The following is a 27,817-nucleotide window of genomic DNA, read 5'->3' as shown; positions in this document are numbered from 1 at the left end:
ATGGTGGCGACACCGGCAATGAACGGGCGAGTGATGAAGGGGGCAATCAGGGTTGCTGGTTTCGATCGCAACTTCTCCCTCTCTCCCTTTTCAAATCAAAAGGAAACCCCAAGGAATAATATGGAGTTGATTGGTGGAAGTGATGTTCCACCTTTTTTTAGAGCCAATATCCACCCTCCACTTGTCAAGATCTTAGACACTTTGGCCCCAACCACCATGACATCACATGAGGTCATCTTCCACTATCTCAAACTCTCACAACCTTATTCTAATATGTTCAATTTCATTTTCCGCCGTGACATGAATTCTCTAAAATCTTGTACAACACTTTTCATTCAATCCACTTCCAATTGAGCCAAATTGAAGTCTATAAATTAATCCAATGTTTTTAATAAGATTTGTGACACAACAAGACTTCCAATTTCCGAATTCAGTCTCAATTTATTGAAAATAGAATTGGAAAATCGAGATGTCACAACAATAATAGATGGTGCATGAAAATTTGTAAAGTCTAATTAATTTATTACTTAATAAGTATTTTTAGAGCAATTCTTTGAAAGAAAATTCTGTCGAAATAAAATTTCCTTCTTTATTATTTAACATGTATTGAGACTCATTGTGATAAAATCAACGAAAACAAAAAAACGAAAAAAAAAAAAAAGGTTCACGTGCATTGAGGGGGTGAGGCCTGGACTAACTTGAGGCTATCACTTGGGATGCACATGGTAACGCTTTTTGGTTGGGGACCAGTTTCTTTTCAGAAATAGTTCTTTTTTATTTATATTCTGAGGAACAATTTGTAAGTAAAATAAGGTGTTTGGTAACTACACAAATTTATATTCTTGAAATAAAAAAAAAAGAATAGAAATGTGTTTAGTAACTACACAAGATTTTGTATTTTTTGTATTTATTTGTTTTTTTATTCTTGCTCACGGATTGTCAACTGCCACCCACTGCTCGTCGCCGCCCGTTGCCGCCACCGCACCACCGTCGGCGGTCGTGCGTCCAGTCGGTGGTGGTCAGCGGTTGGCGGTCAGCGGCGGTCAGCGATCAACGGTCGTCAGTGAGCGGCCGACGGTGGCTCCAGGCAGTTGGAGGTGGCCGTGGCAAGAGAGAGGAACAAAAGAAAAATAAAAAAGAAAATTGGCTTATTTTTAGAAATTGTTTATGGGAACAAAAAATTACTTTTTTTTGTTTCTGACATCTATTCCAAATCTATTCCCGGGAACAAAAAAAAATAAAGAAATTGCTCCCAGGAACAAAAGTTTTACTAAACAGATGGGAACAAAATAATAGAAATTGGGAGAAACAGAAACGTTACCATGCAGACCCTTGGTAAGCATGCCCCGTGCATGGGCATGAAGAAAGAGTTGACCCTAATAGGAGGAAGAAAGCAAAATTGGTTTTAAATTTAAATTCACTAAGGCAAGGGTCGTCACCTACTTAGATGAGGCCGCCCTCACCTAGGTGAGGTGACCCTTGTCCTATCCAAACATGGCCACTCTTGATGGCTACAAGGAGGGCCTGCCTTGGCTACATAGACCATGGCTAGTGAGGGCAGTGACCTTTGCTAGCAGCCGGCAAGAGGTTGCAAGCCTTCACCTAGCGACTATGTAGCACGGACACTCTCCGAAAGCCTTCGTGTTATGTTCGACACTCCGACATGTGTCCAACACGTTCCGATACGTCCCGACACGTGGTCAACAAGTATCGAAAAATCAGACACATGGTCAACTCTCTCCGACACGCTTCGACACGCGATTCCGACACGCACATGGTCAATTTTAAAAATTTATAATACTTGAGAGGTCAAAATATAAATATACACAAAAGAAGTAATAAAATTGCTATAAATACACGCACAGGGTCAAATTTTTTGTTTTTCAGTTTTGTATTTTTAGAATTGTTTTATTTTTTAAAAAAGTCTTTTACTATGAAAGAAGTAATAAAAAAATGCTATATATGATAAATAAATAAATTTAAAAATATCATTTCAGCATTTTTCTTTAAACAATGTTTTTTTCCACTAAGTTTTGTGTATTATTGTAACAAATTAAAATAATGAATGATATTATTTAATATTTTTCATGTAAATTAATTCTAGGCTATTTTATATATAAAAATATATTTAATATATAACATGTCAGAACGTGTTAAAATTCTATATTTTTTAGAAATGACGTGTCGGCGTATCGTGTCGTGTCGTGTCGCGTGTCGCGTGTCCGTGTCGATGCTACATAGCCTAGCGATAACTATCGCCAACTACAACAAAGAAAAAAATTAAAAATTAAAATTGCAAAAATTGTTCACATTGGCGATTTACAACCAAAATTGATTGAATTGACTTAATTGATAAAATATTTAGAAATAAATTAATCTAATTAAAAGATTTAAAATTGAATTAGTACTGATACAAGTGGTTTATTACTTTTTTTTATACTTTCCACAAAAAATTTGTACATTAAGAATGCAACCAATTTCTCTTCAGGTAATTGAATCCCAACGGTTGTGCCCTTTAGATTACAAATAAGTTGCTTTCTCCACAGTATTTTAAGCAATAATTTTGGCCAAATGTGTAATGTTGTCCATGAACTTTCAATTTTTTCAATTTGGTCCCTCATATTTAGCCCAATCTAAATGTCTAATATATATTCAATTTAATCCCTAAACTTAAATAAAAAAAGTAATGTTGTCATTTTTTTAATTTAAGTTAGCAATATATGTTCATTTGGCTTCCAATCCAGTACATTTTATTGGTGAATAAACGTCATTCATATCCCTAAAAAAATAAAAATAAACGTCATACATAAATTATTCAAGTAAGATATTCAATCCAACTTAGAATATAATGATAATAATTATCCATGTTATTTATTGAAATGAATTATTATATCCTAATTTGAAATGAATATCTTACATGGATAATTTACGTGTAAACATCATAATTCCGTTAACTTAAATTAATGGAAAGACAACATTAAATATTTTCATATAATCTAGGAGACTAAATTGGACATTTAAACAAAATTTCAAAATTCACATTAAACAAATTAAAAGTTCATGATCAACATTTTACATTTAGCAAGAGTTTACGAACCACATTCAATAAAATAAACATTCAAGAATGATCTTGCACTTTAGGTTGAAATTCAGAAACCATTTGTGTAAATATCCATTGAGTTTTCACGAGACTCTAATCCAACAACTATTGCTTGTTTCCTTTTGAAGCCACATATACAGGTACAAATAACTGGAAATTACAAAACTTCCAAAAAAAAAAAAAGTTCCCAAATATATTGACCTATTGTCTTCAATTTAAAGAGGTCGATTATCTAATCCTTTGATCTAGTTTTATACTGCACTTTTGACCCATTCATACAATGCCCATAGCAGAATCCCCAACAGAGTGTCTCTAATCAAGCTCCTCGTGAGATCTTCCACCCAACCGCCGGTTTTGTTGCCCCCGGCCTTATTCCCTGCAACATCACGGAATCGCAAGTTCCCTTGGTCCGAGATAAGCGCATACACGACCCCGTTCATGTGGCCCTTCCCGATCACTCCCACCACCCTCTTGCAGTTGTTCACGGCCTTGCTCCGCTTTAGGGACCATGCGAGATACTGTGATCGCATACAACGTTGATTGAGCAGAGCTACATATGTAAGAATTTTCTCCATATATGAACACAAACAGATAAAGGCAAATGTCTAATTAGTAATGCTTTGCTGCCGTATATGTGGTGGACGGAAAGCACTACAAACATTGGATGAGTAATCTTGCTCACAACTTAAGCAATCCTGCGATGACGACTCTAATAGAATAGTTCTGCACTTCCCTTTATGTACACGTGAACTGTAATACATGATCTGCTGCACGGAAGCTGAAAGATGTTGGAGAAGGGTAGCGGTTCAGCTGACAGTGTACTCACCGTGTCTCGTTCATGTATGAGAGGCTGCAGAAGCGCTGGATAAGAAAAACTAAGTTGCTTGTACAACTCAAATGTGCTATCCCCTGTGTTTGATTCCTGCAGCAAAACCAGGAATTTGCTTTAGAAACTACTAGTTGTTTACTGTTGGATGTTCTAGAAACTCAATCATCATCCTGGGAGGATGTGAATCATGAAGTATGAGCATAAAAGGAAGAATGATGTGATTCGTGAAGAAGCATGTTGCTCCACATTTATCTGGTAGACAAATCAGACAAATCAGACTTACAAAATTGCCCACAGCTAGATGATTCTGTGCAAGAAATGGTTTTCCGTATATAAGCTTCTGCCCTAGATGAGGACTTCAGAGACAGAGTATCACATAGAAAACATCAACCAGAAAAATTTACTCCCAATTTAGGTTCAAGGAAACAATGCGGAAGAATCTCATGAAGTGATTCTGATCTTACATCAATGTTTTATTGCATAGAATATTACAGCTAATTTCTCATGATACAATGCAAATCAACCAAAAGCTGATAGGGATAGAGCACCTGAAGATTACTCCCTGATGCATCTGATTGGGATGCTATTCCACGAAAAACAGAGACCACCAGGCTTATTTTCTGATCCCACTTCAAACTACTCCACGCTCTCTCAAGCTGAACAACGAAACATCATAAATGAATTCTTCTGTCAGTCAACTATCGCAGGACCTTAATCATCCTGTCCCAAATCTAATGATTAGGACGAAGAGAAGCTGAATGTTCAGAAGCTTTCTTCATACATTATGAGACCAGATGTTCGAGCATACATACTGTTATTTCAATTGGCCGATCCCCCAAAACAATTTGAGCACCGATTTCTTCAGATACCTTCCGAGCAGCTCGGAACTGCAGGCAAGAAAACAATTGCAAGTTGAGAGAATGTCATAGGAGTTTAGAGGAGTCGATTGCTGAAATCATAATTTCAGGTCACTACCTCATCTCCGAATGGGCGGTTGACATCTGAGGAGATTTTTGAAGAGAAAATTGCCAAGAGTAGACGTAATGCTAGGGCTGTCTGACCACCTGTCATGAAACCAGATAAAGATCATCTAATTGAGCTTTATTTTCCAAGTGCAGATCAGAACTAACAAGTAACAAGAAGCTAGAGCTTACCCAAGTTTATGCTACGACCAACGGCACCAAAAAACCCGGTACCACTCAGGGAAAACATGCTGGACTGTAATTGTTGACTAGGATCTCCTTCACTAGATGTGTACATGATCCCAGCTCTGAAAACAAGCTCTGCAACGACTGGAGTTCAGATATGGATAGGACATCAAACTTTTTGGTGCTTATGAGATCTCGAAGTGCCAGTTTCAGTCAGAACTCAGATGTTAAAATATGGAAAATTACTCTCCTTTCGAAAACCCAACATGGAGGAGCAAAATGCAAAAAGAAAGGAGCACGTTGTTGACCTGTAACTGTGATTTAACATCATGAGAGTATTAATTTTCGAAACGCCCAATGCCTCTGTGCAATTTGGGGCGACAAATTGGAAACCATGCATGCTAAACTCTTGCAGCATCAGTCGATCAAAATTTTCAACCTTTCAATGATAGCCAAACATGCCAGCAAAATCGACCAGTTACTTTCATTATGTCCCATATCTAACCAACTATGGGCGACTTATATCTGCACTCGACTAAGATTTCTAACTTAATCCCCAATTCGTCTCATTAGCTCGATTCATTTATAAGTGGCTGCACAATACTTGGTAAATCAACTCCTGCTTTCATCAGGATTTCTGGTCTAACCCCAGCCTGCCAATATTTCCCAGACAATCAAAACAGAATGTTGAATATGTACACTGCATTCTATCATCTAAGAAGCTTACGCATCTAAGAAACGTGTCAAGAATATATATCAAGCATGTTCATAGTATAACTATTCTGGGTTAAACAAAAACGCAGTGAATCAACTCCTGTGTGCTTCCACTACACTCGCAATAAATTATTAATATGAGTACTGAACCAGCTCGGTAATCACATTCAACGCGACAGCACAAAAAGGAAGAATGCCAACAAAAGAGGTGGAAACGTGCCTGCTCCTGCAGAGCTCGACCACGACGTTGTCGGGCCTCACGGCCCTGACGACCCGCGCCACGTCGTCGGCGGACCGCCGCGAGATGTGGGTGGTGCCCACCAGCCATATCTCCTCCGGCTCCACGAACTCCGACCTCCAAGCCGGGATCGGGCCGAACTGCCCCTTCCGGACCAGCACGAGGGTCGCGTCACCCGCCAAGTCCAGCAGCTCGGGGTGCGACGAGGCGATGGAGGCCCTGGACTCCTCCAGAACCTCTCGCCGGAAGTCGAAACCGGGCGGTGGCGGTCTGACGGAGGCCCTGAAGGGTCCGATGGTTCTGGGTGTGTGCAGAGCTGGGCGAGGCGTGAAAACAGGGAAGGTTGATCCGAGGATGGTGTCCATGGATGCTAGGAAGGATTTGCTTCCACACCCCACGGATGGAGAGAGAAAGAGAGAGAGAAGCCTCGTGGTTGTGGTGCTTCCAAGGCTTCTTATCATCCGCATAGGTCGCCTACGTATGCAAGGCAAATCAGAAAAATGCTGGATATTCTAAAACCACATGTTACTGTATTCATATCGACAGAGCTCATCCAAGAGAGGGCCCACTCCTTTAACACTTCATAGTACCTCTTATTCCTATACATCTTGATGTTGTATATATGAAAGTATTTAAATTGTCCATGTCCTAATCGAGTTTGGTGGGAAGAGGATTTTTTTATATTATAGAAAATTTCAAATAAATACATAAAGTGCCGTCATTTTCCCAAATAAGAATTTCAAATGAATCTTATTTCAAATAATGGTATAAAGTGGTATTGTTTTTTTTTTTTTAAATAAAGGTCTGACTTTCGGACTAATTAAAAACATTTTCGCCATTTATCTTTTTTTATTTTCCTTTTCTTCTTTCTTTTTTTCTTTTTTCTCATTCTTCAATCTTCTTCCCCAGTGGCCATTCGACTATTAGTGATCTTAGAAAGGGCTAGGCGTGGGACAACCTTACTTGAGTGAGGTGAGCCTTGCTGTCATGCCCCGAACCTCAAGCGCGCCAACATCCCACCATGGTCATGCAAATGCGACATTCCTAGGTAGTGTCGCCGACCCCATTCATTTATTATTGCGCAAGCGAAACGTATTATAAAACCCCTGACAATGAAATACGGGATAGAAAAGCAAGAAGCAAATCCACAACATAACACATTCATAATTCAACGGAGTTACAAACGAAGGCCTACAGCCAAAAGCCTATAAAAGACTAGCTCTTAAAAAGGAATTGTCCTATGACCTACAAGTCGGACACGTTCTCCAATCCTTATGACTTCACATCTGCAACTCCTCAAGGTCAACCAAAGCTATCTAGCCGCTCCGTCCACCAAGGATCTGAAATTTTAATCCCCAAACCGGGATGAGACAATGTCTTAGCAAGTTTAACCCCCTAAACCCCTATTAGAAGAAAATACACCCAAGGGTGGCCTAGCCACACAACATAGAGGACTTACCTCGCCTTGGTTCCTTCCTGCAGGTTAGCACAGTTCATATCATTCAATTATATGTAGTAATAAGAACTTAAACAATCGGAACGCATTCACTTTCATATAACCAACAACCGCAGGGGTCCTGATTATAAGACTAAATCGTTATGACACGTCCCATTTCATGCCACACAATTCCGTCCCATAATCCGACACATCAACAACACTCAACATGCATTCCAATTGATATTCACTACCACACAAGGGCATAGCCTACTCGCAGTTCGGCTATTTACTGGTATATAGCCAGGCATCGCCTCCCCCTATAGAACGCGGCTTCGTCAGTACATCGACGGCATTCCTGAAGGAGCATGGGCCCAGAATCTACTGCGACCCGCATCCATTGTAAATGGCATCCCATATAGGGGCAAGTTCGGCTCAATAGCCCAAGATGATCTCCTCTTAATTATCACACAAAAATTCATATTCAATCCCAGGATACTTTGCATTTCACTCAATGCTTCCACTTAAAATAGTGATCCCGTCCATTTTTCTTCATATTAAAAATATTCCAGAAATTACTCACGTGTGTGGGACATGCTAATTTCGAATCAAAAAGCCAATATCTCACTTTTTCAAACCCCACTATTTAATATAATCATTAAAATCCAATTTTTGCATCAAAACCTGACACTTGGGTTTTTATGAATAAAATCCCTATTTACCACAATCAACACTCAATTTGCCACATCCATTCATCAAACTCAAATTTTAAATACACAGCGACGATCAGCACGGAATTATGAGAAAATAAGGTCTCGACGAAATTTTCGGAATTTAATAAATAACTAAATTTATTCCAAAAATTAATTAAATAATAATATTCATATTTTTCACAATCCACCCTCAATTTATAATATCCAACCATCCATTTCAAAATCCGAATACACAGCAGCGATCGACTCAAAATTTTGAGCAAATAAGGTCCCAACAAAATTTTCGAAATTTAATAAGTAATTAAATTTATTCTGAAAATTAATTAAATAATAATATTTTAATAATTCCGAATAATTATATATTATTAAATTATTTAATAATTTCGAGATATTTAAATAAATCAAAAGTAAATCCATTTATGTCAAATCAAGGCTTATTCTAAATAAACCTACTTACTCTTAATTAAGCACACTTTAAATTAAAACACCACCTTAATCTAATCTACTCTTAAATAACCTAAACTAACAACCTAATAATACTTAACATAAACTAAACCTCCCTAAGCATAATTAACTCTCTAAGTAAACATAATTAACTCTCTAAGCGAGGTTTAGTGAGCTAAATTTACCGGATTAGCGAGCCGAGCGGATCAAAACGATGGGGACGCCGAGGGGAACAACTTTCCTCGAAGCGGGCCAAGCATTCGGGGTTGGGAAGATGGCCAAAACGGGCCAAACACCCGCTGCCATACCCATTTCTGCAGCTGCTGTCCGTGGCTGAAAAAAGAAAAGATAAGCTCGGTTTGAGGCGAGGATGGGTTGGGGGAAAGTGGAGGAGTCGAACCGGACTAAGGCGGGACCCGAACGGTGGCCGGAGGGGGCTGAACCGCGGCCCGAGCTGGCCGAACAACCGCTTGGAAGTGAAGACGGTGGCGGAGAGGCGAGGTGGACGACGGCGAGCGGACGTGCGGCTGCGCGCGCGAACGGCGGTGACAACGACGGCACTGGCGGCGAACGGCCAGCGGCGAAGGAGGCGAACGAAGGCCGGCGTCGGGCAAGCTCAATCGGTCGGTTTCTCCACTCTCTCTCTCCTATTTTCAAAATCCAACAAAGTCCCATGATTCAAGGAAGAAGATGAAGTGAAAGCCCACCTTTTCAAGATCCAATCTCCACCCTCCACTTGTCAAGATCCTAGCCGCACAAGCCCCACCATGACATCACTTGATGATGTCACAATCCACTATCTCCAATCTCTCCCACAACAATATTCAATATATGCAATTTATTTTTCCGCCGAGGCATAAAATCTTGTACAACAAATTCTTCAATTCCACTTGATTATCTTCCAATTGAATCAAATTGAAGTCCATAAAATTAATCCAATGTCACCACACTTCAATTCACATCTTCACTTGTCCATAGAACCAACTTAAGTCCAAAAAGCACGACTAAGGGCGGCCTACTAATTTCTCGAGCCAAATTAGCTATTCTCTGATTTAATTGCTGAAAAATTCTGATTTCATGAAAAATCTTCCGGAGATGAGTCGATATTCTTAAAATAATTTGTGACACACCCAGATTTCCAATTTCTGAATTCGATCTCAATTCACGGTTAATTTCACTCTAGCACGATATTAGCGCGTCATAATCTACCGGGTAGCTTTTAGAAATTTTCATGCATTTGACCTGTGGTCGATCAATTCAAGCCACAATGTATATCTTTGACACATTGGTAACTCTCGGTTATCGAGATAATCTCAAGGTTTCAAACACGGATACAGGGTACCCAAACGACAGAAAAGCCGGTCCATTACTGATCGACAAGAATTGTGCGATTTGGTAGAATCACCCACACTCGATCACATGCCTCTGCTGAGTCGACCTATCTCCGGTTTGTAATCGATTTTTAACTGTGCCGTAATGACCCTTGCAGATTAACTCAGTCAAAATGTCGTTTCCTAGTCAAATTCTCGAGTCTGATGCATTAGAATTTCTTAACGGTTTCACCTGATAGACTAGTTATCCTATGAGTGATCAGTTCAGGGAAAAGAACTATATGCATGCTAACGAAATGTCCGTCTTAATTTATTGAAAAATAGAATTGGAAAATCGGGATGTCACACTTGCCCTTGGTGAAGCTACCCTTGCCAACCCCGGATAAGCCCAACTTTGGCCAGATCTGGCGAGGGTGGCCTCGCCCATAGTTGGGGTGAGGCCACCCTTGATTTAATTAAAAAATACTTCAAAACACATCTCTAATTGGGAATGTCTATGTTTGTTTGCTAGTTGGAAGATTAATTGAAGGAAGTTTCCTCCTACTAGCGAATGAAGGGAAACATGACCAAGTTATACTATTTTGAAAAAATACAAAAAAGAAAGAATAAAAAAACATATTTCCCATGTCACACCATGACCGCTTACATATCTATACCTTTTTACAAATACCAAATACATACAAGAATCCCCGTCCGCCCAATTGAGGTTCTCGTTCAACTTTATCTCTTTCCTTGAGCTCAAGGTCACACTATTAGTGGCAATAGCATGATGCTAGATTTGGTCTTAAACACATCGGATCTGACATTCCAAACTTGAATCCAAATTAAGAAGAGGGGTCTAGCCATAGCACAAAGGAACATAATGATACGTGAAATTTAACAAAAGGGATGGATGCACATGCCAAGTAAATTGGGGTGAAATCTAACTATAATACCTTGCTCGCGGGAAGAAAGGGCAATGATTTACTACTTAAACTTGTCCAAGATTTTGACAAAGAAAAAAAAAAGAACAAGTCCACAATCAATTTTTATCCAAAAACTCAATCAACTAATATCAAATTAATCCCAATAGCTAAAGATATTGAGAGACAATTTGGAGAACAAATTTAACGAACAAAATTGATCAGTTTGTGGATCTTGATCTCATGAACAACATATAAAATTTCATCCAATTCCGACAAAGTCTAACCATCGAAACTTCTCTCTCTCTCTCAATCAATCAAAAGCATTCTGCCCTAAATATAGAAGATGATGAGTTGGGCCCTAATAAAGACAAGATGAGCCCAACAAGAAAATCCAACCCAAAAATAAATTTAATTATTAAATGGAAGGAAATCACGTATACATCACGTATACATACACATCGTGACCTCCTCGAAGCAAGTTGGACCACCTAAGTCTTAAACTTAGCTCGGGCTCTCACAAACTTAAATTTAGCTTGGGCTCTTCCAAACTCATACCAATTTGCGACTTAAGTTCAAGTTTTTATTTATTTATTTAAATAATGGACTTCTAAGTCTTAAACTTAGTTTGGACTCTCTCAAACTCATATTAATTTGCGACTTAAGTTCAAGTTTTTTTTTTTAATGAATTTTATCTAGGAATTGCCACTAATCAATTTACAGTAGACCGATTAGACACTTAGAATTATTTTACTCTTACGAACCAGAGACTTTGGATACAGGGATTTGGTTACACCAAACTTCTATAATGCCATTTTGGTACCATTCGTACTCAATCATTATTAAACACTCAATAAATCAAATAAATTGCATCAAAATAATTAAACACACAAAGCAAGCAATTTTTAACTAATTGACATGCACATAATATTTTTATATTTTTTAATTAAAATTCGTAATAAAAAAACTAATTAAACCATCTAAAATGAATAATTTTCTAATATGCTTTAGGGTTGATTTGACTTAAACCTCTCCTAGAAAACTATTTTTATTTTAAGAAAATAGATTATTAAAATGTTCAAACATTATCTAAGACCTTATCTATATTAAAAAAAAAAATTAGAACAAATCCTTATCTATTTCAAAAATTATTCGTGCAATCTAAAAAGCAATCCTAATTTTTCAAATCAATATATTTCGATGCAAGATTTTTTTTTTTAAAAATGTATTCTAAGTCAAGCAATTATCAGATAATTATTATATCTAAACCAATCAAGATATTCATCAAATAAAGCATTAAAACAATTAAAAAGATAATCTGTCATTAACGATTATTTTAACCCTAAACAAAAAGTTTAAAATAATTAAAAATTTGATCTAAAATCTTATAAATCAAATTAATAATTATAATAATTTAATAATCAAAATATTATTAAAATGCTCCAAAAATTAATATAATTAAAAAATAATCTGACGTCTTACGAATCAAATTAATAATTACAGAAATTTTTAGGCAAAACCTATAGATAATACCTAAAATATTCATAAAATGAACATCACATCCAACGTTCCAATTTGAGCAATAATAAAAAAAAACTATCTTGACTCTTTTAAAAAAGAAAAAACTGGACCGGCGCGCGGGATTTGCGACCCACGATTTGCGCCGGAGTCGGGGACGGTGGCGCAGTTCTGCTGGTGTACGTGGCTGCAGAGGTGCAGACGTCGCTGGTGGCGGGCGGAGGGCCGCACAGCGACCAGCAAAGTACGGGCGGAGGCGCTACGACCGGCGGGCGGAGGTGTTGCTCGGTTGCAGCGGCGGTGGCGGGCGAGCAGGAGGTCGCGGGTGAGGCGCGGCGACGCGGAGCAGAGGCGCTGCAAGGTTGACGGGCGGCGCTCGGGCAGAGGTGCAGGCGCGGCAGCGGAGGAGCGCGGACGTGCAGTGGTGAGCTCGCGGCGTCTGGCGGAGCAAAGGTCGAGGTCTTGGCTTGGTGTCGTCTGGGCAGCAGGTCCTCTTGGTCGTTTGGCTGGCTGGAGCAGAGGGGTCGGTCGGTAGCAGTAGAGGCGAGCGGCGCTCAGGCAAGGGGGCGTCTGCAGCGACGGAGGCGAGCGGACTGAGGTGACGCGGTGGTGCTGGTTCGAGCGGACGCGCAGGCGGAGGCGGAGCAGCAGGGGGGCGCGGTCGTGCGGTGGTGAGCGGCGCGGAGGCAGCGCGGGCTGCTGGTGCTGGGTCGTGGGCGCTGCAGGCGTGGTCGTCGGGGAGCAGAGGCGTGGAGGTGCTGCTGTCGGTTCGCCGGAAGGAGGCGCGGTGACTAGCAGAGCTTCGGCGCGGCGGCGGGCGAGCGTCGTTGGCGCTCGGGCGGAGGGTGGCGCTGCTGTGGTGCGACGAAGGCAGCAGAGGCGACGGCGGACACGGCGACGAGCGAGCGGGCGAAGGCGTTGGGGACGATGGGCGGACCAGCAGGCGTCGGCGACGGGGCTGGCTGCAGGACGCGGGCGGCACAGGAGCAGCAGCGGCCGGCGAGGCGGAGGCGCGGCTGCAAGCGTCGGCGACGGGGCCGGCGTGGGTGCTCGCGGACGGAGGCCGGCTGGGAGCGAGGATGCCCGCGCGAAGAAGAAGACGCGTTTGATTTTTTTTTTTTTTTTTTGTTTTTTTTCTCTCTCACCTGTCCACTCTCTCACGTCACTTCTCTGCTGTACTTTCTGCCCTCTGCCCTCTATTTTCTGTCCTTGACTTCGTACAGAGGAGATGGAAGTTTTTTTTTTTTTTTTACTCGGGATTCCCGAACAACCGACAACCAACAACCGACAGCTAGCGAGATAAACTCGGGACGAACTAAGCAATCACCACAAACCCGTCGCGAGTGAGTCACGCAATGGGACGCAAGGCTTTGAACCCCTCCCCATCGGTGGGGGAGAAAGTGCGAAACCATTGCAGCCACCATGGGCAGTGGTGAAGATAGAAGCTTTTTTTTTTTTTTTTTTTTTTTGGTGATTTAGGGAATCCCGTACAGCCGATAGCCGGTGATTAAATCCCAGGGACAACATGGAGAAACCACCACCATTGCCACTGGGTAAATAACCAAGTAACTTCAACCAGCTCCTTGCGGAGTAAGGGTTTCGAACCTCTCCCCTTTAGGCGAAAGGATCACATAGGCCTACCCAATGGAGTTACTACGGCCGATGGTGGAGATGGAAGCTCCTTTTCCTCTCTTCTTTTCTCACTTTTTTCTCTCTCGCATGATTTCTTCCTTAATTTTTTTTTGTCATGAAGTATTTTTTGAATTCTCCTCCTTTCATTTGTGCGGGCTAACCCCCTTTTATATGCAACGAAATTGAGCCCCTATATGAAGCAAAATTTCCTTCTTTTCGATTGCATCTCGTGCGATCAAGATGTAATCTTCACGATTTTATTTCATTTTCTTTCATTTGTTCACACCCATCGACGATTGAAGAATCTGATATTTTTTTATTATGTCTAAAATACATATTTCCCGAAGATTAACACCAAATATATATCCCGTCTGAAATATTCTATTGAAACCTTTCAATTTTTTGCGAAATATACCTCTCAATATATATCATTTGAATATATAAAAATATTTATTGAATATATTAAATCGTTATTCATTATTAGAACAAAATGCGCCTAAAATTATATGTTGTGCAATTTTTTTTTAGGGGTTAAAATTAATTCATAATTTTTATGCAATAAATCAATGATTGGGTTGTCAAAATTTATGTGTCAACAATACATATATGTATATAAACTCCATAATCTGTAATTTAATATATTTGAACATATTTAGATTAATTCAAAACCGTATGTGGTAGTCGTTTATGACATGCAATCTGGAACGTGCCTAAAGAGGCAAGTCTTTAGAATTTTGTTGTGTAAAAGCGTTTAAAACCATATAGGAGATAGACAGGACGGGGAGCACTAAAAGTTCGGCGCTATCTATTCAACAAACTAGCCCAGGAAGCATTCGGAGCTAAAACCTAGACTACTGACTTATCGGTCTGCCGACAGTGCCGGGATTAGAACAAAAGGACACGCCTCATTAGGCACGAGGAATCCGGCGACTCATGCATCGCCAAATTCTGATCTGCCGCTCTCTTTTGACTCCCAGAAAAAGATGGGTGAAGCCCACCCGAAACTTCCACCTCTCGTATTCTCAGGCTGCAATAATTACTACGGCTCGAAGTAAGACATGTGTGGCTCTCTACCGTACTTCCACGCGCAAATTAATTTCGCGTTTGGACCACTCGCTCGAATCGAAGCTTAGATTACTTCCGCTGAGCTCGCCTCGTTTATACAATCTGAAATCTTTGAGTATGTTGCTAACGAGTGTTTATCGTATTTGGTTTCGCTGTCTATTATGTGAAAATGCCCATCTTTGTCCATGAAGCGTAGTTTCTTGACGTGATGTCGCCAAGTTGTTGGAATGAATATAAGTAAGTTTGGTTGATTCAGAGGTTAAATAATCTGTGGCAGATTTTACTAGGGGTAGATTGACATTTTCATCCGAACATATACTCCTCTGCACTTCTACACTTCGGTTAATTGGAGTATCCGCATCCATTTCGCCAGCGAATCTGCAATAATATAATATATTCTGATATAATTTCATGTAAATAAAAGAAACATTAGATATTGAACTGAGCAATACGAAATGAGGAAATCATTATGTCTTTCCAACAATAGAAGTACAAATTTTTTACATCCGATTCCTACTTGATTGATGCAATCACTTGACGATTCAAGATAACACAGTATAATCACACATGAAACAACATGTCGATGTAATACAAACGGTACGCCTTTTGATTAGGCCCCTCCGAGTCCCCTAATTCGCCCTATCTTAAAATTTTTAATAATGTTATCTTGTTGTTAGTAGCTAACATCATACCTACCACCCTAAGCCTAAGGAGCAACTCGTTCATATCATATATCGTTCGTGTTTAACACCTTCATGTATGTCCATGTGCTTGTGTTTGTATTAGATAAATGGGTGATCAGCCTTCTACTCTATGACCAAACCAACCAAACACTTCTACGCTATAATACTCTTTTTCCACCACCTCACCCTCTCGAATGCGCTCTCCCCACGCCGGAACATTCCCCACGCGCCTCCCCCGCAGCCACTACCATGGATCAGCACTCCCTGCTGGCCGATGCTTCCAGGTCGCCTGCTTGTCATCCGCCGGTCTCCAGGAGACACCCTGAGTACCGCGGGATCCGGTCTCGGGGACGGAAATGGGTGTCCGAGATACGAGAGCCGCGGAAAGCCACACGCATTTGGCTTGGCACTTACCCCACCCCGGAGATGGCTGCGGCCGCCTATGACGTTGCTGCCCTTGCTCTGAAAGGTCCTGGCGCCCTCCTGAACTTTCCAAGTTCGGTCCTTACATATCCTATTCCGCCTTCCACGTCGCCATCCGACATACGCGCTACCGCATCGAGAGCAGCGACTGCGAGGCTCCTGAGGTGGGATCTCGGCATCGACTCAAACGAGCACACGGCAGCCTCGGGGCAAGAATTCATCGACGAGGACGCCATTTTGAATATGCCGAACCTGTTAGCTGACATGGCGGAGGGGATGCTCTTGAGCCCGCCACGGCCGGAGGAATCACAGGAGTACTCCGATGCAGAAGGCTTGTGGAACTATCTTTGACAAGAACAAAGTCATCCATGCAGTTACTCTAGAACTAGGAAAGCTGCACTGCTGTGGTGGAGTGAATTTTGGAAAATATGCCAATAGCATTTCATCGACGTGACGTGGACTTTCCTGGTTTGTCGCTCTTTCAAAGCGTGGAATTTTATCAGCAGCTAATTGGTTCTTTCCATTTATGTGTCCGATGCAAGATTTGTTAAAGTTTGTTCCAACGACTTTCTGATGTTTTCTTTTCTCAGCAATCACATCGCATTGATTCCCCGTCTTTCGCTAATGTGTGTGAACTTGTAATACGGGCTTTGTTTTTTAGAAACCTTTGAATTATTGCGTGGTACTACGTTTGGCAACGCAACACAGGATTAGGGATCATCGGTTCCCAGTTCGGTCTGATTCCACCTTAGAATTGAGAACCGGACCGGGAGCACCGGTTCCCAAAATTGCGAACCATGGACCAAACCATCGGTTCTGATCCGGTCCGGTCCGGTCCAACAAAATCAGCTCTATTTTTTTTGCACTAAAGATTGACCGCACTCCGGACCGATCAATCAAATTCGATTCTTGAGCGATTCAACAAAACTAATCACACATGGTTTCATGTGCAAAATATTCAAACTTTATTTGTGTGATTCACATACTTTATGTGTTTCACACTTAACTTTAACCATGAAGGCCATGAACAATTTGGCAAAAAGTTGTACTTGGTTTAGATTTTATAGACAATCTTTCTTCTACTCTTTAAATGTTTAGTCAATGTGGAACTTTTGGAGGCTTGAAGTGCCTTGTGGGTCTCTTGAAGCCTTAGTCCTACATCGAGTAGAAGATGAAACTAACAATGAGATTTTTTCTATAAATAAAAGAGTAACAAAAATGGTTTTAATGGTCTCTTGGCCACATAAGAGGTTTCTACCTCAAATTGCAATTTTGGTTGCAATAAGTTATCATGTTTATATATTTTATTAATTCTATGTATATAAATTATATAAAAAAATTTGGTTCGGTCCAGTCGGTTTGGTTCCCACCTTGGAACCGAGAACCAGACCGACCGGCCACCGGTTCCAAGATTAGGAACCGAGAACTGGACCGCCAATCGTGGGAACCGCCTCAGTCCGGTTCAATCGGTTCCCGGTTCGGGCGGTTCCCGTTGTACATCCCTACGCAGGATTACTGTTGACGCATAAATTTTGGCGATCCAGTCATTTATCTATTGCATAGAAAATTATGGGTTAATTTTATCCTTAAAAAATATTAATTGCATAGCATATAAATTTAGGTGTATTTGCATTTATCTATTGGACTAGTGGCAGATGGATTCGAATTAGTAGTTTTGAGCTTTAACTTGGCAAGCCGGAATAAGCCCACGGAGCGAGCAAATTGGCCCGAGCCCGTTCTTTTTAAATGATAAAAAATTATCTAAATGAAGATTTGATATGATATTACGGTGGATTTTTAGAATTTAAGAAAATCGCATTGCAATCTTATTTTTAGCAATAGGCGATAAAATCAGTGGAGAATATTTAGGAGATGAGGAAAATAAAAGGATTTTGTGATCGGGAGGTTATAGATAATCTTCGTGAGATGAAATATTCAAAAAAAGATTGCATTTGTTTTGCCTATAAAAGGGTGTATGGAGGTTGATCGAGGGGGGGCCTTCTCTTGGAAAAAAAAAAAACTCTTTGGGGGCCTTCTCTTCGTTTGAGAAAAGAGAACACAAAAAGTCCAAAAGTGAAGGAAAGTGAGAGAGAAAAATTCTTCTAGGTTTTCCTTATGCTCGCTTTGAAGTCAAAGGAGGTGCAAAAAGTAGAGAGAGAAGATGTGAGAGACAGGTGAGAGTGATGGAGAGAGAGAGAAAAGAAAAACAAAAAAAGAAAATAGCTACTATTTGTCTTCTCCAGAGCTTCTCCCGCCGCCGTTGCCTAGGTTGCACGGACACTCTCCGAGACCCTTGGTATCATGTCCGACACGCTCCGACACGTGGTCAACTGCCTTCGACATGCTTCAACACGCGAGTCGGAAATTCTGACACGTGACTCTGACACGCACGGGGTTATTTTTACAAATTTCCAAAACTTTTGGGGTCTAAATATAAATATATGAAAAATAAAATAATAAAAGCTAAAAAAAATTTCCAATATTTATTTGAAGATGTTGGGGTGCTTGAAATTGCAAATTTTTCACTTGATGAGCTATAGATGAGTCTGTTTTGTTTTTTGTTTTTTTTAGAAGAAGTTGATAATGTGAATGAATGACTTTTTACTATATTTGATGATGGAATGTTGATTTTTTTTTCCTATTGTTAAATTTTAAATTTAATAATGGAACATGGATTACTTGTTTTTTCCTCCAAGTTTTATGGATTATTACAATGAAATGTAATTGAATTTGTAAAATTAAAACAATGGATGATATTAACAAATGTAGGATTAATTTTTTTAGTATAGATTAATTCTAGGCTTTTTTTATTATTTAGTTATTTATGCATTTATATATAAAAATATTTATTTAATATATAACGTGTCAAAACATGTCGAATTTCTCTATTTTTGAGAAATGACGTATCGGCGTGTCGTGTCACGGACCTTTCATAGTGCATATTGTGGTATTTGCTAAATAATAAAATCCCTTTCTGCTCCCATTTCTCCGGGACGGCTCGGCGAAGACTCTTATTGAATCATCGTAGCCACTTCTTTCATCGGTATAACCAAAGAGAGATCTATGCATAGCGAAGTTGAGCCGCTCCCTCTGACTTCAGCCGTGTCGCGTGTCCGTGTTCGTGCAACCTAGGCTGCTGCTAATCACCTCCGTGCCGCAGCACTCGATCCTACGCCGAACCGCCGCTCGTTCCCTCGCGACTTGCAGCACCCATGAGCCTCCCTTGCCGCATGAAGCCTGCCGTCATTACCGTCAGCCACCGTCACTTCAAGCACCCCTCCGCGACGCCCGGGCCATTCAGCCACTTTGTCCTGCTACGCCTTTTCCACGAGTTGTCCCTTGCTGCTATGACCTACACTTCCAGTGCTGCTCTTGCTCCGCTTGACCTGCAACCCGTTCGCCGTCGCCGCTCTCGCCTGCACTTGCGTGCCTCAGCCTCTCCTCGGTGCCTTCCAACCTCTGCTTGACGACCGCTGTTGTCCCGATCTCACCACTTGGGTGTCCGACGCCGGTAGATTTGAGCCTGCCTCTGTACGCAACCCAGTGACCTTTGCGTCTCTGTCCACAACATTGCAGATCCTAAGTCCCCTCTGCTGATGCCAACCTGTAGTGCCAGGAGCCTTGACACCCTCGCTCCGTTGGTCCCTGCTGCCTGAACGCTGCCCCTGTCTTGCCTGAATCATGATCCACTGCTTGTGTTGTTGGTCCGCGCGCCTCTAAGCAATGCCGGCACCCGTGCTGCTTCAACCAGTGTCCTTGCTCGCTGCTCCACTTGCCACCAGAGCCCTCACGCTGGAGATCCGACGACCGCGACCGGCGATCGGCGACTGACGGTGACCAGCCACCGCACGAGCACAAGCCTTGCTCGGGAAGGAAAAAAAGGAAAAAACAAAAAAAGAGAAAATTAAATTAGGGTTGTTGATGTGAATTCTGATTTAACAACGCAAATGCTTTCGTTGTCCTGAAGTTAGTTTTGCAATTTATTCATTACTTTTCATCTGGGTGTTAAATTGATGATTTGCGCACTCGTATGATTACCTCACATGTTAGGGAAATAGATTTAAAATTAATTTAAGCTGCTTGCAAAACATTTTTTTAAAATAAAAGAGAAAGGTACCGAAAGGGCATTAGAGAAATCTAGCGTAACCAAGTTCCCAAACTCACAATCTCTGGTTCGTAAGAGTAAAGTAAATCTCCAATTACTTTATTTTGGTTTCTAATCGACCCACAAAAAATAGATTAGTCGCGACTCCTAATTGAAAATCAATTGCATATTAAGAACTTGAACCTAAAGTTGCGAATTGGTATGAGCTTGGGAGAACCCGAACTAAGTTAGACTTAGTAGTCCATTAACCTAATTTTAGGTGATGCACTCGAAATTTAGGTCACGACAGCTACCAATAAACCTAAGAGCAAGCAACTTCAATATACTACATCTTCTTTTATAACTACTCTTTTTTGTGGTTTTCCTACGTTTGGATCATCTTGTTTAACTAATTAAACTAGCAGATCAGGATAATCCCTCATAAGTCCCATTATAAGAGGGAAAATACCAAAATAGGAAGAGGTAAATATCGGGATAACTCAAGAGTAGTTATTTCGGATGATATATCGGTAGAATTTAACACTCTAAATAGATAAAAAGAGACCCATCAACTTACATAAAGTTCGGAATAATAATTTTCTGGAGCATGATATTGTACATCTTGCTACATTAATGAAACTAAGAAAATCAAGATTGATGGTAAATTTTTAGAGAAACTCTTGACCATCTTAGGTAAAAAAGATGATAGTTTTTGGCCAATGTAATTGAGAAAGCATCCGGTACTCTTCTCTAAGGCAAAAGATGGTCGGACATGGTTTGCTCAATTTGACGGACTCCACGCTCTAAAAGGTGGGTGGACGAGAGTAAGTATTGTGTTCAATTATTTCTTCTTCTTCAGTAAAAAAAAAAAAAAAAAAAAGAACATTCAGATTCTGCAATGTATCTTTAGCAGTGTTATCGGCTTAGTTTACACGAATATGGAGCTAGGCAATGCCTGATCAGCTCATTGAGGAGTATGCAAATTAATTAAATCCGGGATCATATATTTGGAAGGAAGAACTTCCGTGAACAGCAAGAAGGATCGAAATTGTTTTATCTGATCCCAAAAAAGAAAAAGTTAGAAAAAATCAAATGCTTGCATAATGAGAGGGATCTTTGACCATTTAAGGGCAAGGCCAAGGATATTATTATGTCACCGTGGAATTATGTAATTATTAACACATTGAAAAAAATTCTTGGGCTCATGGCCATGCTACATATGATGTTTCACGTGGTCTGCCTATGATAGGCCGACTTTCAAATACATCCACTTAGAGATAGCAAACATCAAATGCACACGATCAAATGTCACCAAGAAAGAGACAAAGTGCCTAATTGGTTCTACTCTTCCCCCTTTTTATATTGGTAAAAGTTTGATGATTTCTTCTAGTTAATTGGATGATGGGGTTCAAGGATGCTTGGAATATCTTATTGCAATTGCCATTTCTACTAATAAAATTAAAATAAAATAAAATAAAATAATGGAGCCTATAGTTTTCGTTTGGCACAATTTTAACCATATTGTAACTATGTTGTGCTGTGATTATATTGCCAAATGCCATAATGTGCTTGTTTGGCAATACATATTTTAAATTTAGAAATAAGTACATTGAAAATTCTAAAACTTTTAAAAAGTGCAATCAAATCATAAAATTTGTTAAATTGGTTCAATCAAATCCTTTTACTAACTTCATCCGTCTAGACTAAGGGAAAATGGTGAGGGAGTTAATAGAAAGATTTGATTGCGCAAATTTAACAAGTTTTGTGATATGATTGCATTTTTTGAAAGTTTTAGGACTCAATTGCATTTTTATGATAAATTTTAGAACTTTCAGTACACTTATTCCTTAAATTTAGAACACCTCATAACTGGGCAAGATTGTTTTCTCATACGAGATTGTTTAATAGCTATAGTGTTAAGATTTATCCCAAACACGTTTAACGGTAGAACAACTCCATTCCATACATATGATGTTGACACATAAATTTTGGTGATCCAATTATTTATTGCATAGAAAATTCAAGATTAATTTTTAACCCCTAAAAAAAAACTAGAATTAAATTGTGTAGCATTTTTTATTATTATTATTGCATTGGACTGGCAAGAGATGGGTTTGAATTGATGGTTCTAAGGTTTAATTTGATGAGTTGGGCTAAGCCCATGAAGAGAGAGAATTAGCCCAAGCCCGTTATTTTCTTATGACCGAAAATTAACTTATGAGGAATGACGATTTAATATTTTTAATAATATGATGGTGGATTTTTCGTATATTTGTGCAATCTATTCATATATTCTCAATAAAGACAGGCACGAGAAGGAGATATTGCAAGCTCATGTTCGCAAGATTTGGAATCGGGAAAATTCTATACGGTCAAGAACTTTTGGCAATATTCGGTCAATTTTTGGGTTGTTGGATGATCCAATGGAAAAGAATTTTTTGCTGATCCTGTGAATGTAAACATGCGGCAACCGATTCTCTTGTTTGTAGGAAAGAAAAAGAAATAAAGGAAAGAAAAGGATGCGGATGGGTTACAATTTTTGCGATGATTAGTTGCTGATCCGACGACGCTGAGCCGCTGCCTCTAGCTCCACGTCCCCTATTGCTGCTGCTCACCACCCCATCGTCGTCCGTACTGCCGTGTCTAGTACCAGAGCTATATTGCCTTTCGCCACTGCTGCTCACCACCCCCATCGTCGTCCGTACTGCCGTGTCTAGTACCAGAGCTATATTGCCTTTCGCCACTGCTGCTCACTCGACTGAACCGCGAGCTACCAACGACACCGCCCCTGCTGTCCAGACGAACCAGACCACCAACAGATACCTTTATCAACGACCTCAGCCTCAATTACTTGATGTTCAGATTGTGCCATCGATTTTCTTTGCTTCGCGGGCTGAATTGTGCGCCAGTGAACACCACATCATCGGGGCCACACCCCTCAAAAGGACATTGAGAAAGCCAAGAAATTTCTCCTTTCCCTGGGGTTTGGCCTTCACGTTCAGTTTGTCCTATTCAGTGGGTTTGATGCCACAAAGTTCCATCCAAATAATAGTCCAACGCTTCAAGCACCCTTGCATTAGCAAAGTCAACATCTCTATGGGTCCCTGTTGCTGCACAAGACCACCTCCTTGACCAACGTTCAGATATTTTGGCGAATTCCCAATTCCGGATTAACGCACGAGCGATGCAATAGTGGCGGTCCAGCAAGCTCTCAATCAAAAACCAACATAATCTCGATTTTTATTTGCAGGTTTTTGCTGAGTCATCATGACTAAACCACGTATGCTCGTGTCCTGACAACGAGATCACTGCCGCTCACCACCGACTTGCCACTGTTGCTGTTCACTATTGAGGAACTGATTGCAATCCTGGTCCAATTGCACATAGTTCAAATTTGAAAGCCAATATTTAGATTAGGTAAAAATTTAGTCTAATTCGATTTTCAAATATTCCGTTGCCTTATTTAAAATATCTTGAAGCACATTATCGAAGTTCATGATATATAATCCTATTCGTAATCTCGAGTAGCCTCTTAAATTGGGAAATCTTCTTAATTTCATAATATGCATATGATTGACAGTCTAATTTTAAGCTCGAAATATGACTTGCAATCGTACGAAAAAAATCGTCAATTTGATCTCACGCTCGAGATACGATTCGCAATTTTTGTTAAAATTGGCAAATCCGATCTCATACGCAAGATATGATCTGTCAATTTACTATATGGATATCAATCATATCTTGCCTGATTTAATGTCATGTTGTTTAAATTGATTTTGTTTCCGCAAAAGAAAAGAAAACCAAAAAATATATATTTGAGTTAGATTAGCTTTATGTTAGAATATTGCTTGTTTTAGGGTTATTTTGCATGTTTAGAATAAGAAATTTATTTATTCGAATTTTGGAAATAAAAATCCCAAAAAAAATTAATTTAGGATGTTAGTTTTTCCTTTCATTAATTTAAATTGCATGTTTAATTATTGAGTAATTTTAATTTCGAAACTTAATTAAAAATAAAAGAAAACATAAAAATTATCATGCACAATTCATGTAGAATTAGGTCATCCATTGCATGTCATCTAAATGTGTAAATGTTAGAATAGTTGCATTAATCTTTTCCTATCACTAGATTAGGTCATTTAATAAATGTCGAGTGACATATAGTTCGCATGTTAAGGTTGCATGTTGCATGTCATTTTAGTTAAAATAAATTTGTACATCATTGCATTGCATTGCACGTAATTTCTAGGCTTCATTTAAATAAAAGAAAATATTGAAAAAAATTGAGTGATTGCGTGTTTATTAGAAATTATATCTAGACTGTTAATGTGAATTATAATCTAACATTGTAGATGTTTTCGTTGTTATGAGGTAAGTCCCATAATTTATTTAGTGCTTTATTTGGGTGTTAAATTGGTGGTTTGCGCACCCGCATTATCACTTCACATGTTAGGGAAGTAAATTAAAATTAATTCAAGCTGCTTACAAAATATTTTTTTTTCGAAATAAAAGAGAAAGGTACCGAAAGGACGTTAGAGAAATCTAGCGTAATCAAGTCCCCGAACTCACAATTTCTGATTCGCAGGAGTAAAGTAAATATCTCGTTACTTTACTTGAATTTCTAATTGACCCACAAAAAATAAACTAGTGGCAATTTCTAATTGAAAAATCATTTGCATATTAAGATTTTGAATCTAAGTCGTGAATTGATATGGGTTTAGGAGAGTCCAAGCTAATTTTAGATTTAATAATTCATTAGCCAAATCCTAAGTGATTCACCCGAGGTTAGGTCGCAACATATGACTACCAATTTATAAAGGCCATACAAAAAAGGTCAAAACAACTTATTTTCGCTATTGAAGTAGTATTTCATTCCTAAACAATTAATGTGCCAGACATGGCAATTCTAAATCATTATAGCAATTCACACATCACTTAACAGACATCTAATGCAATCTCAGCTTATTGCCAAAACACATCAAAACACTTTAGTTGAAGCCATTCGTGGTAAAATTGAAACCACATGTTTTATCCACTCGTGTGAAAGCGAAAGGCTTTCATCTGCCTCCGCGAAAAACAAAAGTAAACACACGTTAGAATGCCAGACAAAAGAACCCCCTATCAAACATCGACATGGTTCCCGCGCGAGGGGCGAATGCAACATAGAAAGTCCACTGTACCATGAAACGATCGTTCTTGTTGACCGTGGGCCCGAACGATGTGACTGGAGTCACTGGACCAAGAATTGATGCAACTAAGTCATGATGACCCCAAGTTCTGATTCTCCAAAAGGAGGGATGGAGGGGTGGGAAATTATGGGGAGGAGGGCTATAATTATATGACAGGATATGCTAAATAAGATGCATTAAGCGGCGGAGCATAAATCTTAGAGACATGATAGATTGAATCTGCTGTGGGGAACTCCACTTTGGGAGGGGCAAGTCGTGAACATGATGTACGAAATCCTTAGAGATAACATAACATATTGAAGGGACATCTCCAGTGTTTCCGCGGTTTTGGAGGATTCAAGAGCATGTGCATGCTTGTTGCGACCTAATTTCGGGTGCACTACCTAGGGGTTGGTTAATGAATTACTAAGCTTAAACTTAACTTGGGCTCTCCCAAACTCATATTAATTCGCGATTTAAGTTCAAGTTCTTAACATACAAATGCTTATTCAATTAGAAGTCACTATTAATTAGTTTAGGGTATTGATTAGATACTTAAGTAAAATAATGAGATAATTATTTTACTTTTACGAACTAGAGATTTTGAGTGCGGGGACTTTATTACATTAGATTTATCTAATGCTCTTTCAATATCATTCTTTTCATTAAAAAATGTTTATTAGGTAGCTTGAGTTCATTTTATTACTCCCTAACATATGAGGTGATTATGTGAGTATGTAATCCACCAATTTAACACTCAATAAAATGATAAATAAATTGCAAGACTTACTTCATAGCAACGAAATCATCTACAACATTAGCTTAGAATTTACATTAATAGTCCTAAATATGATTTCTAATCAGCACGTAGCGACTCAATCTTTTAAGATTTTTTCTTATTTAATGAAACCTAATCTATGTGCAATGCAATGCAATGATGTATAAAAATGTATCTATGCTAACGTGAAATGCAATGTGCAACCTAATATGCAAACTATATGTCATGCGACGTTACTTACATGACCTAATCTAATGACGGACAAATATTAATGCAACTATCCTAATATGTGACATGTTTAAATGATCCTAATCATCCAATGATTGACCTAATTTTAGGTGACACATGTATGATATTGCTTATTTTTTTCTTTTTTAAGTGAAATTCGAAATTTAAATTACCTAATAATTAAACATGCAATTTCAATTAAGGAAATCTAACATCTTAAAGCAATTTTTTTTTGTATTTTTTATTAAAAAATTCGGAACAAATAAATAACCTAATCTAAACATGCAATCTAGCATAAAACAAGCAATATTCTAGCAAGAATCGAATCTAATTCAAAGATATATTTTTTTGAGTTTTCTTCTTTTGAGGAAAGCAATCAAACAATGGATAGATTTTTAATTAAATAATGTAATGTAAAATCTTATATTATCTATCTCAATAAGAACACGGAATAAACTGACGATTGTATCCAAGTGGTTATGGATATTGATGAAGGCTTATATGTTCAAAGTTGGAAACAAAAAAATCAACGATCGTATCCAAATGATCATTGGTAGGATGGAAGATTTTTCGTACCCCGAGCATCGTATCTCATGATTAGAGATCAGATGGGCATCCAGGTACGTTGTTAAATTAGGAAAGTTTCCTATCTTGGGGGTATCTTAGGATTTTGTGGATATTATATTATCTAAGTAAATATCTAACAAAATATTATATATCATAAAATTTCAAAATATATCTAACTACTCAAATAAGGCAGTAAAATATTTGCAAATATACTAGAGGTGTCACGCCTCGAACCTCAAGCACACGAATATTCCACCATGGTCATGCAAATGTGCGACGTTCCCAGGACATGTCTCTGACCCATTCATTTTATTATGCATGCGGAAGTGAAACAAATCTCCTGACAACAATTAACTTGGAATAGAAAAGCAAGCAATCAATCACAACCAAACACTTACATAAGCCAACGAAGTTTACAAACAGAGGTCTACAACCAAAAGTCTACAAAAGGCCAGCTTATAAAAAGGGACCGTCCCATGACTTACAAGCCGAACACGATCTCCAATCTTTCAACTTCACCTCTGTAACTCCACAAGGCCAACTATAATGAATTGGCTGCTCCGTCTACTAGGGACCTGAAAATGTAAGCCCACAACGGGGTGAGACATTGTCTCAACAAGTTCACCCCATAAACCCCTATTATAAAGAAAATACACCCAAGGATGACCTAGCCACACCATCACAAACAATGAGACTTCCCTTTGCCTCAATTCCTTCATGCAAGTTAGCACAGTTCATAATACTCAAGCATATACAGTAATAGAATTCAAACAACCGGAACGCCAATATTTTCACATAACCTACAACCATAGGAGTC

The 27,817-nt window shown here is 39.3% G+C and overlaps 2 protein-coding genes and 1 long non-coding RNA gene across 6 annotated transcripts; 1 reads left to right on the top strand and 2 right to left on the bottom strand.

Annotated features, from left to right (window-relative positions):
• Positions 1 to 3,111: 3,111 nt before the first annotated feature.
• Positions 3,112 to 6,503, bottom strand: LOC104424388 (traB domain-containing protein). Of its 3 annotated transcripts, none has more exons than XM_010036788.3 (7): positions 6,012 to 6,503; positions 5,084 to 5,199; positions 4,905 to 4,993; positions 4,742 to 4,816; positions 4,478 to 4,585; positions 3,927 to 4,022; positions 3,112 to 3,618 (listed from the first exon to the last, which is right to left on the bottom strand). In XM_010036788.3, the coding sequence occupies exons 1-7, from the start codon at positions 6,494 to 6,496 to the stop codon at positions 3,352 to 3,354; spliced, it is 1,236 nt and encodes a 411-aa protein (XP_010035090.3). In that variant the 5' UTR covers positions 6,497 to 6,503; the 3' UTR covers positions 3,112 to 3,351. The 3 variants fall into 3 exon arrangements, with proteins under 3 accessions (XP_010035090.3, XP_039160279.1, XP_039160280.1); XM_039304345.1 differs by having other exon boundaries at positions 3,137 to 3,618; positions 5,084 to 5,212; positions 6,012 to 6,146; XM_039304346.1 differs by having other exon boundaries at positions 3,137 to 3,618; positions 5,084 to 5,221; positions 6,012 to 6,144.
• A 651-nt stretch (positions 6,504 to 7,154) lies between these two features.
• Positions 7,155 to 9,271, bottom strand: LOC104424387. Of its 2 annotated transcripts, XR_721463.3 has the most exons (3): positions 9,022 to 9,271; positions 8,807 to 8,954; positions 7,155 to 7,369 (listed from the first exon to the last, which is right to left on the bottom strand). It is a non-coding gene; the product is annotated as an uncharacterized LOC104424387 (long non-coding RNA). The 2 variants fall into 2 exon arrangements; XR_005547937.1 differs by having other exon boundaries at positions 8,807 to 9,271.
• A 6,635-nt stretch (positions 9,272 to 15,906) lies between these two features.
• On the top strand, positions 15,907 to 16,706 carry LOC104426958 (ethylene-responsive transcription factor ERF027). Its single transcript, XM_010040123.3, has one exon. The coding sequence runs from the start codon at positions 16,002 to 16,004 to the stop codon at positions 16,524 to 16,526; it is 525 nt and encodes a 174-aa protein (XP_010038425.1). The 5' UTR covers positions 15,907 to 16,001; the 3' UTR covers positions 16,527 to 16,706.
• Positions 16,707 to 27,817: the final 11,111 nt, after the last annotated feature.

The sequence above is a fragment of the Eucalyptus grandis genome, chromosome 11, assembly GCF_016545825.1.
Source record: "Eucalyptus grandis isolate ANBG69807.140 chromosome 11, ASM1654582v1, whole genome shotgun sequence".
NCBI lineage: Eukaryota > Viridiplantae > Streptophyta > Magnoliopsida > Myrtales > Myrtaceae > Eucalyptus > Eucalyptus grandis.
Note: the sequence above shows the minus strand (reverse complement) of the source record. Positions and strands in the feature narration are given on the sequence as shown.

Bases quoted from the DNA above. Each gene is read 5' to 3' on its own strand.
- LOC104424388 (XM_010036788.3), bottom strand. From the start codon at position 6,496: ATGCGGATGATAAGAAGCCTTGGAAGCACCACAACCACGAGGCTTCTC. The intron at 4,994-5,083 runs GTAAGCTCTAGC...GTTTCATGACAG, and splicing joins TGGTCGTAGCATAAACTTGG to GTGGTCAGACAGCCCTAGCA. The intron at 4,586-4,741 runs GTATGTATGCTC...TTCGTTGTTCAG, and splicing joins ATCGGCCAATTGAAATAACA to CTTGAGAGAGCGTGGAGTAG.
- LOC104426958 (XM_010040123.3), top strand. From the start codon at position 16,002: ATGGATCAGCACTCCCTGCTGGCCGATGCTTCCAGGTCGCCTGCTTGT.